This window comes from Gossypium arboreum, chromosome 10 (genome assembly GCF_025698485.1).
Source record: "Gossypium arboreum isolate Shixiya-1 chromosome 10, ASM2569848v2, whole genome shotgun sequence".
NCBI classification, from domain to species: Eukaryota; Viridiplantae; Streptophyta; class Magnoliopsida; order Malvales; family Malvaceae; genus Gossypium; species Gossypium arboreum.
Genome location: NC_069079.1, coordinates 11,726,258 through 11,738,564, shown reverse-complemented (window position 1 = coordinate 11,738,564; position 12,307 = coordinate 11,726,258). Strand labels below are relative to the sequence as shown.

The following is a 12,307-nucleotide window of genomic DNA, read 5'->3' as shown; positions in this document are numbered from 1 at the left end:
AATAGTGAGATTTATAGCTCTCAAATAAATTCCATTTTCGTGATAACCCGAGTTAGATTTCTTACCCATAAAGAGAATTAATTTTCTCCATTGGAAGATTAAAAGGTTTTCATCGTGTGATAGGTTTGTGAATTAGAGCCCACTTTAGGCAAACTAAGGGTTTGAGAATAGCGAATAATATCGTATCGATTGAAATTCAAGAGACGACCAAAACCACTAAGCTGAAAACATATATAATAATTTGGTAAAATTTATTATTATAAATAACACAAAGGCTCAATTTTAGAAAAAGAATTAATTTTTTACTGTGTAAACAAACACATTTTCTAAATCAATTTTTTCAACACATATACATCTTTATGTGAGATTTCATTTGAGTATCCAATTCTCCTAAAGGAGTGAAGTTCTCAAGGTTTTCATTTGTTTCAATTTTAGACAATGAAAAATTCTTCAATCCAGTTCTTTTGCATTTAGAAGCAATTGGAAACAATTGCTCATTTCTTTCACCATATTTTTTCTAAAGCATATTTTGAAAAAATTGGTATGAAAAGAACAAACTACTAACATTAAGCTTGTGCTCAGTAATCGAGGAATCATAAAAAAAATTATATAAATATATTTTGAAAAGATTTCTTACTTGTGTATGACAAGCTTATATATAAAAAAATTGCGCATGACATTTTTAAGAACTTTAATTAACATGACATTGTTGGTTGGAAGAATTTTTTTTTGTCAAAAAAGGAGCAAGCTTTTATGAATCTACTAACTTAAAGTTCGATACATAATTTCCCTTTGGGCATCATCTAAAAGTACAAGATTTAAACAACCAGGTGTTTTAGAGAAAATACAAAACAAATCATTAAAATAAACAACATTCGAGGGAGAAGAAGGTTGAAAATTATTCCGCAATTATGGTAACGTATGCTCACATTTGTTCCTTTCATGAAAGACATGCTTCAAGGAACTAGAACTTATAGGATGGAAGAGTATTCTCCACTCATCAATCAAGGGAGATAAAAAAAAAATTATAATTAGAAATATTTTTCATAAAATGATCCTAGTAGTAAAACTAACTCCAATCTCAAAGTTCAAAATATTTAACTATTAAGCTAAGGTAAGACCATCTCTAAGAGCCCATAGTTACGCTTCTACACTAGTTGTTCTAGGGATGTGAAGGAAAGCCCCAACAACCTAATTACCATTATGGTTTCAAATAAGTGCACCTGCACCTGTTTTACCAAGATTTCTCAAAGTTGAACAAGTTATGTGATATGGATACTTTAATTGCAATAGGAGTTTTTAGTTTTATTTATTTATTTATTATATCAAGTTTTACTAAGAGTTTTAGTTTTACTATATTAGGTTTTTGTTTCCTTCATAAACTCTAAGTTAGGAATTCTATTTTATGTCAATTAGGACTCTTTTATTTGTTATTAACAGTTTATAAAAGGTCGCCAATATGAAATAAAGAGGTAAGCAATTATTCTATCAAAAGAAACGTTATTTTGAGAGGGGTTCATCAAGGACGAATCGCCTTTTTGAGTAACCATAGGTCGAAGCAAGAATTCTTTCTCGTCAGACTGTGACTAGATCCTACGCCAAGCGCATAACAACTTGGTATCGAGCCATTTGTCATGGGTGACGAAAAAACTTTGATGACCAAGTTGGAGGCATTCATGGAACAAATGGCTACAAGGCAACAAGCATTAGAGGAGCAGGTGGCGATGTTATCTCTTTTGGTCCAAAAGACAACGAAAGGGGATTCAGAAAAAATTAATAAAGAACAAGGCAGCAATGGAGGAATTCAGATTCGCAACACGGTGGGGTCATAGTGCCACGGTACTCTAAGATGGAATTTCCCACTTATGATGGGGTTGGAGATCCTTTAGGATGGTTAAAAAGATGCAAAAAATTTTTTGGCAATCAACGGACCAACGAAGAAGACAAAGTCGGCCTAGCTTCATTCCATCTTTTAGGAGAGGCACAATTATGGTTTGATCAAATTGAAGAAGAGGAGGCAAATTTGGATTGGGAACGCTTCAGAGAGTGCTGTCATATCAGGTTTGGGCCACCTATGAGTAATAACTCCTTGGGGGAACTTGCAAACTTGAGACAAACTAGGACGGTAGAAGAATATCAACGCCAATTTCAATCACTACTTGCTAGGACTACTGATCTTAAACCTCAACAACAAGTAAACCTTTTTACTGCTAGATTGGCAGAGGAACTTAGAATTGGTATTGAGATGCAACAACCGGGAAACCTTGGAGTTGCAATGAATATGGCTCGAGCTTTAGAACGTAAACAAAAAGTCTCTTCCAAGATGTTATCTCAAACCAATCTAAATGGTCAACTTCCCAAAACACGACAACAATTCAATCATTCCAACAACTCGAACATTGCAAAGGGAGGGGACAAACAATAGAACCAACAGGAACAACGGCAAAATAGGTTCTTTCGCACCATTTATTAAGAGATTGACACAGATAGAAATGGCGTAAAGAAGGGCTAAAGGGTCGTGTTATAATTGTGACGAGTCTTATTCCATGGGACACAAATGTAAAAGGTTATTTTGGATAGAAGTACCGGATGTTGAAGGCAAGCAAGATGATGATGAGATAGATGATTTTGGATAAATCAAGTTTATTTTGAATTTGAGCTTGAGGACAAGCTCAATTAGAAAGGAGTAATGATATGGACACTTTAATTGCAATAGGAGTTTTAGTTTTATTTATTTATTTATTATATCGTGTTTTACTAAGAGTTTTAGTTTTACTATATTAGGTTTTTGTTTCCTTCGTAAACTCTAAGTTAGGAATTCTATTTTATGTCAATTAAGACTCTTTCATTTGTTATTAACAGTCTATAAAAGGCTGCCAATATGAAATAAAGAGGTAAGCAATTATTCTATCAAAAGAAATGCTATTTTGAGAGGGGGTTTCAGTCAAGGATGAATCTGTCTTTTTGAGTAACCATAGGTCGAAGCAAGAATTCTTTCTCGTCTAGACCTGTGACTAGATCTTACGCCAAGGCGCATAACATTATGTTAGTTTAAATCATCCACACTGAAGAGGTTTTTAAGAGACAGATGAAATTAGGGAAGCTTTTCCTTTAAAAGAAGGGAAAAAAAGTCACAAATTTACTGACACTCAAAAAGACTCTTTGTACGAAACTCCCTATTATCTTATTGTGACCAAAAATCAATATATTCTGATACAAGCATATTTCAAAGTAAATAAGGTAGGCCAAGGGATCCGTAGGGACTTTTGACCCAAGCTTTAGATGAGATATTAACCTCATGCTGGTCGTACCAATTTTCCTAATGCAAAGGCATGTGTTTGAAGTAATTATAGATAGAATCCCACAATTGTTTAGAAGATTGGTAGTTCCGAAGTAAATGTTGAATACTCTCTTGGTTATTAGAGCAAAGGGGGCAGAGATCCAATATATCCATACCTCGGCAGACCATAAATTATTTAGTAGGGAGGGCTTGTAACCCATACTACTAGAGAAAAAGTTTAATTTTTGAGGTAATTTGGCTTTCCATATCAAATTCCACAAACTTCTATCCCAAAGCCAAAGAATATGCAGTCCCCAATAGAGGAAATCGCCACTCAGGTTGTGTTTGGACTAGTCGGGGTGAAGAAGTGAATAAGGGGGGCTTATTAATCCATTCCGTCTTTGTAACTACACACATCCCCCGGGGGTTTGGAGGAATAAACAAAGATAACAAGGGTGTTAGAGTAATTGCAGAGTCTATAAATCTAAATTCGGTCAGTATGCGGTAGATTCTCTCCCTACCTTTCCTCAATAATAAGCCCCGTAGGCTGAAAACGCAAACGCAATCACCGAACACCACACTCCCCATTCCCCAATCCCCAAACCCAGCTTTGAAGATTTTCATGTCCATCTTGCCCTCACAAGTTCAAGGTTCCACAGCGTCGTCTTCCCAATCTCTCTCTCTAAACCCTAATCCCAATCATGGCAACCTCCAATCCTCTCCTCCCATCTCCTTTGGATCTCTCCACGTCTCTGATCCTCTCCCTCTCTCCGCTTCTCCTCCAGGTATTCCCCCTTCCATATTTATCCCTTCTTGGTTTCTTTGACTTCTTCCTCGAATCCTAATCTGGATTTCTTGTTTTCTGTCATTTTAGTGCTGTCCTAAGTCGTAATAAAAGTTTCTTTTCCCTTTTTATTAAAACCTAAAAATTACATTTTTTTATGGCAGGCCCCTTGGCTTCCGATGCACACGGTTCAGGTGGATCCTCCAAACAGGTAAGTTTCATACTATTGCTCGTGGATCCCATTTTGTTTACCCCTCCTGAATTCTGTTATTTTAACGAAAAGGTAGGGTTAAATGGTAAAACTTTACAACTGTTATGCGTCCTTGTCAACTATTAGGGAACTCAAACATTGGAATGGAAGATTCATGATGTTTAAGGAGTAAAAGTTTATCCATTCATTGCTAATAAGTTCAAATTATCCTTCTTATCTGTTAGGATCAGTTGAGTGAAGTTGACACGCCAAATGTTAAGACAACTTCACTACACGGAAACAGGGGGAAAAAATCCCATTCTAGAAGGAAAATATCCGAAGATGTGGTTTCTACTCGAAATCATCAAGGTACGGTGGCTCATGGAAGTGCTATACATTCAGCAGGGAGAAGAACTCAGATGATGAATGGTAACCACTTGCTGAATTTTCATTATGACCCTATTGCTCGCTCTCGTCCACAGCCACGGGGACATCCTCCAAGAAGGCAGCGGAAGATAAAGCCTTATAACAAAGATTTGTTCCTTCAGGCAAATTTCAAGTTTGTTGTGTTGGATACTGGAAATTACATGCCTGAATCGATGGATCCGGATAAGATGTTATTATGGGAGGATATTATTTGTGTGAGGTATTCTACCCCATTTCCAGTGCAGTGTCCAATTTGTTTGGAAGATCCTCAATGCCCGCAAATAACCTCATGTGGTCATATTTTTTGCTTCCCGTGTATTCTGCAATACTTGTTAATGGGTGAGGAGGATCAGAAACGTGAGTGCTTCAAAAGATGCCCCTTATGTTTTGTAATGGTATCCCAGAAGGATCTGTACACCATCTATATTGAGGATGTTAGACAACATTGTCTAGGTGATACTATAGAGTTTATGCTTCTAACGCGACAAAAAGATTCATTTGTTCCATCTTGGAAAAATAAAATAGAGATGAGCTCCATGCAGTCTAGTGAGGACATATATGACCCCTTTTCAAAGTTCACATTTACTTCAGATGTTGATCTGTCTGTCAGACAAGCCATGTCAGATTTAGATAGCTGGTTGGCTAGGGCAGATTCAGGGCTTGTTGATGATTTAGAAAAGCTTCCATATGTTTGTGCTGCAATGGAACAATTAGAACAGAGGAAGAAGTATTGGAATGAGCACCGAGCTACTGATAGCTATAAAGCTTGTATAAACACTGTTTCTAAGGTGGAGTCTGATAGACAGACTTCAAGTGCTTCCAAAGGTAATGGTGATACATATAGTTTTGGAGGGAGGGCACTACCTTCTGGGGCTGATGAGCACAATAAGCGTCTCCATAGCTTAAGAGCAGACATTTCAAATGGAGGGAATGGTTTGGATCAAAGTGCTGTTGTAGTTGAATCTCTAGATGCTGAAGGCACTTTTTTATATTCATCATGTGAAGAAAGCAAGAATTTGCAAGAGTGCTTAGGTGGCTCTAAAGATGCAAAGGACAATGGCTCTAAAGATGCAAAGGACAATGACTCTTACAGTTTCTATCAGGTGACTATAATTTAAGATGGTAGTTTGATTTCTATATTTCTCCATTCTTATTGCAATTTCATATATTTTGGGAAAGGAAAGAGCTGTTTTAATCGTGAATCAGTTTATAGGTAAACATTCTCAGTACTTGTTGCCTCTGTGTTTGCTGATATTGGTTATCATGAATGATGGTATAACTTGTCAGCAGGGGCTAAGTTAGAAACATTGGTACATTTTTTAAAATACCACAATTTATGTTGCATGTGTAAGTTTTAATACAAATTAAAGTTTAAATGTTAAAAATCTGTAATATTTCTTTCAAAAAAAAGGAAGAAAAACTGTAATATTTGGAAGTAATTAAAATACACATAGAACAATTTCATATTATAAAAGAAAAATATAATGCTTTATACATTAAAAAAGTAAAAAGTAAAATTTGTTTAAGATATTGTTCTTATTTAATTTTTTTTTCATATGTTTTTCCTATTGAAAATATAACGAAAAATATCAACACAATATGTAAATGTATCAATTTGATTGATTTAAAAGGCACTAAAGAAAATTAAGCTAATAAAATAAATTATAAATTCTATTGAAGGAATTCAAAATAAAAATTGAGGGTGCTAGACATAATTTTACCCTGCCTTTTGGTAATAAAATAAGAAGATATAAGGGATAGAAAGAAATTAATAAGAATTTAGTCGGTGGCCAATGAACCTTACCTGTTAGCCCGTCTCTAGATTCGCCACTGGTCTTATGTGTTAAATATTTACGCTTTGTAGTTTCTTTCAGGCAGTGGACGGGCAGCACATCATTCTCCATCCTTTAAATGTGAAGTGTCTCCTCCACCATTACGGAAGCTATGGTTCACTTCCGCACAGGTTTGAGGAAACCTTGATTTATCAACCACCATGTGTATTAAGACATTGGATAATGAAATTTAAATAGTAGGAATCTTTGACTGGGAAAATTGAAAGAAAAAGAAGAGCATTTGAAAAAAATACTAAACCTTGGTGTCATTTTTTCTTGTGTGTTGCATGCTAATTAAGGTTGTATAACTGTTGGAATTTCCTTTGTCTCTCATGTATATATTTCTTTCCAAATGATTAAAAAGAAGTGCATTATGACATTTTCTTTTTGATTGCCAGTGTGTTTCAGTTTTGTCTTTTTAACTAGAACTTCTGAATTTTCAGAGTAAGTGGTAGGATTTTAGAGTTGGAAACTATCACTCAATCTGAGGCAGTTCGGAGGCGTTATCGTTACTTAAGTCATTTTTCCTTAACAACAACTTTTCAGGTATGATTTTATATCAGCATGATAGGTTATCGCTTCCAGATCTTGCTTTGTTTATCATTTTTAAAAGTAGCCTTCTATTTCAGCTTTGTGAAATTGATTTGAGTGGTGTTCTTCCTCCTGATGCTCTGCATCCATTTATGGATGAGATCAAGAAGCGTGAAAAACAGAGGAAGCAGCTGGCTAGAAAGGTACCATTTTATATATGCTTCATTTAATACATTTGCAACGTGCAAGGTTTAATTTTATTGGCTGGAATCAAAGTCTTCTATTATGTGACTGAGTTTAAATCTGCAACATTAATTCACTTCATTACGGTGTTCAAAGTTGTTTAAGTTTGGAGTCAAAAGGGAGCTTCTTAATTGTCAAAGGGATATAACTATATTTGTCGCAAATTGTAGTTCAAAGTTTTTCTTTTAATTGTATTAATAATTAATAATTTTTTAGAAGGTGTAACTTGAATTTGTACGTGCTTTTAGATTCAGATTTTTTATTCTTATTTATAGGAGCAAAAGGAGAAAATCAAGGCTGAAGTTGCTGCTGCAGTACAGTTTACACCTATGATATCTAATTTCGGGCACTGCTCTTACAATGATTCCCCCACATTCTCTATGGATGACTTCGAAGGTAATACTGTGTTTATTTAAGTACAATATGTTGCAGTTGGTCCTATTAGCATCCGTTGCATTTTATTGTGGGATCTTTGGTCATGTTTGGTCCATCTGGACTCAATAACATTATGAGGAACTTGTACCATGTTGCAATGGTTTTCTGATTGGTGGGATCTAAATTTGCTATGTAAAGGTTGTTGTAGCCAAGTTCATTCTTTGCTACTTAAAACTTTTCAACGCATGAATATATCATTACTGTATATAATGATTTTGGTCTCCTTTGTCAGCCCTTGGAAGTTCTACTGTCATATCATCAAGTCCCCCAGTTACTGGGGAGAGGAAACTGTTTTCAAATGTCACGAGGCTTGGTTTTGCTGCTGCACATGATTCTCCTTCCTTGAAAATTGAGGAAGGAAATGGTATGCATAACAATGAGGGGGCAACCGATTCCACTGGTTCAGCTTGTAATTCTCTGATGCTGATATTTAATATCATTTGTGCTGCTTGATATTCTAGACAAGGATATGATCAAAGTGTCCTGTTTCTCCAGTTGTGCATATGACGTGTTTGTTTTAGTAATCGGTTTCTTAAATACCTAAGCCCTCCCTGGACTAACCTGCTCGCATTTGTGTTTTTTCAGGCTCTAGAAGTTCAGCCACACCATCATTTGCCAATGTGATATCTAGAGCAAAGGCTGCTGAAAATTTGCAGACGCCTAAGATGAATGAGATAGGAAAGAAAGGAAAGAAAGGAGGGCGGGTCCTTTTGTCCACAGCTGGTGGTCGACGCTATTGACATTTGGGCCTGTACTCTACTCCCAACTCTGTTTAGCCATCATAACCAAAGAAACTGAGTAACTTTTGTGTGTAGCCTTTAATATCTCATCTTTGTGAATTAACCTGACTGGCTTTAGGAGCATGGGAAGAATAATATGTTAACTAGCATCACACCATTTCCTGTTATGTAAATCCATGATGCACTGGGTTTCTTCCATTTCACGGAACTAGAGGGTACTGTAATTGGAGACTTCAATTACATGTTCTAATTCTTCCATTTTCTCAGAATTTAAAGGTCAGGTAAATCCATGGTACACCTGTGAATTATTTACTGGTGTAGACTGTCAAAAGACTTGCATTGCTGAAGTCCTTGTTTGATGTCATGTTCCAAGTTTAAACCTGTCATGGGCATTTAAATGAGAGAGATCCAAGGACACACAATCTATGAGAATTCAAACTGATTTATAGAGCCGTTTGAATGGTGGAAATGATAATAAAATCGAAAATATATGGGAAAAAGAGAGTAAAGTTTCTACAGCATGACGACAGAACAATTGTATTACAGTGCTGCAATAAACAATACACGTCTTGAAGCCGGTGGCATTGCAGACAGGAAAACTAGTTGTAGAAGCTGAGGAGTTATTGACAGCTCGCGTGGTTGATGCTTGGTTTAGTGAACATAGTTGTATACAGAAATTGTTTGTTAGGCCCCACATGGTTGCATATTAGCTTAATCTTTCCTCTCTCTCATCCACCTCAGCACGATCTTCATGTGCCCTCTTGCTTTTAAGTCCTCTCAATTCAACCTCCTGAACTCATAAACACATTTCTACTCCATTATGTCGAGCACAGGCAAGCAAAGCATGAAGAAGACAATAATGCATGGGATTCAGGACCCCGAAATTATGCAACAATAAAACTGCACTGCCCTTACTTCACTCTTGGGCTTGGCTTAATTAGACTTGGAAACAGCAAGTATAGATACACAATGAATACACATTATAATCTACTAGTTCCCAACTATCAACGACAGTGAGGGACCCATGCTCCTTGAGAATGTCAAAGATGACTCTGGTTATGGTCTGCGTTGGCTCTGGCGGCGTTTTCAATTCGATTGGCTTCATTTTCGGCTTGGGTTTCATTGAAAAGTACCTAATCATACTCCCAAACATCTTGTCTCCCTAAATTTGCAGTAAAAGGGTAGATGAAAATGAACTATAACAAGTTTAGTAATAGAGAGGACAAAAAGGAAAAAAAGGCTTACCTCCTATCACCCTAATATTGATCGCCGATAATTAAAATGACAAGAACCGGGAAATGAAAAAAAAAAAAAAATAGATGGGTTGAGCAACTAAAATTTAAAAAGATATTCATATCTATTCTTAAATTAAATGTGGACAACTAAAATTATAATTTACATAACGAAAAAATCATAAAAATTTAATATTTAAGTGAAAACTGAAAACATCCTTATTACATAAATTTTATATATATATAAAAGGTAGCAAATACTTAATTTTCAACTTTAAGTTTATTGGATGTTTTGTTTTGCCCAACAGTGATGCTAATCTCCGGACTGGTTATTAACTATCTTTTTCTCCTATTTTTCTTTTTTTTTTTCTTTTCATTCATTTTACATGTTCTCTCACGTTTTAATTTACAGATCTATTTTGTGGGTATCTCTGTTGTCTTCACAAGTTGAGATAAGTAGATGAGTTGTGATAGGCAGATGATGGCGCCCGTCATTCACTAAAACTTCACCCGTCACCAATAATTTTTCTTGAAAAGTGGGTGGCTCTTCGTCAATTTCTTAATATGTTTTATATGTTTTTTTTATTATTTAATAAGTTTTCAATTTTAAACGTTATTGTTTGCTCTTATAGCACGTTTTTTAGTCATGCTTATGCATATAACCTTACTTTTACAAGTGATTTTAGAGATGATTTTGTTGTCGTCCTTTCTAGTTTGGTAAATGCTCAATTCTTTTATCGATTTTTGCTCACCGTTTGGACTATTCAGAGTTGATTTTCTTATCGTATTAAGTGCTTGCAATCACTATAGATATGTTGTGCTTGGTTGTGATAAAGCCAATTGTCAACATGTCATGATGTTCTATTGATGCTAATGTTAAAGCCTTTATTGTGTTGATGGAGTTTATCTTTCACCATCTACGACGACTATTTATTATTATTTTTTCTTCAATTGTATACTTTCATTCATGAAATAAATTAATGAATTTACTTTAAAAAATAAATTTATTAACATCACTGAATTAATAAACTTACAAAATCCCATATTTAAAAAAAAAAAAATCTTCCGGAAATTCAAGCTTCAGAGCAAAATAGTACAATACAAGAAAAACCAGTATAGGATGTTATAAATAATCTTCAGATTAAGTTCAGAGAGGAGAAAGAGTTTGAATGAAGTGAGCAGGCCAAGAATAGGTGAGTAATGTCGAATTTATACTGCCCTTTTCATCCGCATCGAAATCACAAATTTTCTTGAAGCCTTCTCAGGAATATGCAATACCATGTATGACTCTCAACCTCATAAACAATAAATCCAGTTGTTGGAGGTCGATATATTCCCCAAAGTATCGACAGTACCTTCCAAGATGACCTCCCCATTCATCGGGCATCGGCCAATCTCCATCATCGACGTTGAAATACGGAGAAGTATTGCCCCATACATTAAGCCAGTGAATGGCGCCATTGCAGAACACCCCACCATCAAATTCCGTATGGATTTGGGCAATGAAAGACTTACCGGAGAATCTCCAATTAGGAGTCTGATACGAGTCTATTTCGATCTGTTAAGTCCTATAGCTTGAGTCTGGTTCATCCCAAATGTCGAGACATGCAACTTTATAGTTAAGTGACTTGGGATCAAACGCAATATCCTGATTACCAGGTACAGGAATCATAACAAATTGTTTGGTTGTAGTCACAATTGTACTTTATAAAAAGATAGAAAACTACTGCATAATAGTAATCCATTGCATGATTGCACAACTTTCAAACCTCAAGGCCGGTTAAACCAAATCTAGGAACTTGAAGGGAGCATCAGTTAATGATTTGTTTCCAAGAGCGATGAAAACCTTGGTTTCTGAGGCCCAATACGGAAAGAAAATTTGGGATCAGAAATGAGAATATCAAATTCGAAATGAATATTAATTTCATCATATCTGATTTTTTTGATAGAATGTCTAAAATTACTTATGGCTCATCTCCAACCCTTAAATAGGAAGATGATATACTTTAATACATTCGAACTCACGTCCTTCTACACTGACAATAATATTAATGCTAATCAAGCAGAGACTTAAACGACAAAAATTATTTTTATTTATATTTTTAGGATCAATATTGAAGTTGATTCGTTAATTGATTATTTTCTTGAAATTTTTATATTTATATTAATATAAATAAATTGTTGTTAATCAACTTAATTAATTTAAAGTGTTTTAGTTATTGTTATATAGTATATATCCTCACAAGTCACACTCCATAAATAAACTATAATATATGTTTTATTAAAATAAAATAATACCTATTATTTATTTTATTATGGTCAATCGTGAATTTTACTAATTATGATTATTTTTATTAAATTAATTATAAACTAATATTATTTTAAGTAATTATTTATATAATAACCTTTTTCCTCCTCTAAAACTAAACCATCTCCAAATTCTCTTAATGATATATACATGTCTAAAATAAGGAGGAATAGATGACATTTTAGTAAAAATTTCAAATGAAAACTGAAATGATAAATAATTCCAAAATTAATATGTTTGCCTACTTTTTTTTTTTTTTTTTAATTTAGTTCACTTCAAATCTTGATATATGGATAGTTTTTTCTC

At 34.7% G+C, this 12,307-nt stretch overlaps 1 protein-coding gene across 3 annotated transcripts; it reads left to right on the top strand.

The window, feature by feature from the left end:
- Positions 1–3,543: 3,543 nt before the first annotated feature.
- Positions 3,544–8,792, top strand: LOC108489373 (uncharacterized). Of its 3 annotated transcripts, none has more exons than XM_017793890.2 (9): positions 3,564–4,065; positions 4,229–4,275; positions 4,506–5,783; positions 6,555–6,643; positions 6,956–7,058; positions 7,142–7,246; positions 7,562–7,682; positions 7,954–8,130; positions 8,307–8,792. In XM_017793890.2, the coding sequence occupies exons 1-9, from the start codon at positions 3,903–3,905 to the stop codon at positions 8,459–8,461; spliced, it is 2,238 nt and encodes a 745-aa protein (XP_017649379.1). In that variant the 5' UTR covers positions 3,564–3,902; the 3' UTR covers positions 8,462–8,792. The 3 variants fall into 3 exon arrangements, with proteins under 3 accessions (XP_052875968.1, XP_017649379.1, XP_017649378.1); XM_017793889.2 differs by having other exon boundaries at positions 3,567–4,065; positions 4,500–5,783; XM_053020008.1 differs by lacking the exon at positions 7,954–8,130 and having other exon boundaries at positions 3,544–4,065; positions 4,500–5,783.
- Positions 8,793–12,307: the final 3,515 nt, after the last annotated feature.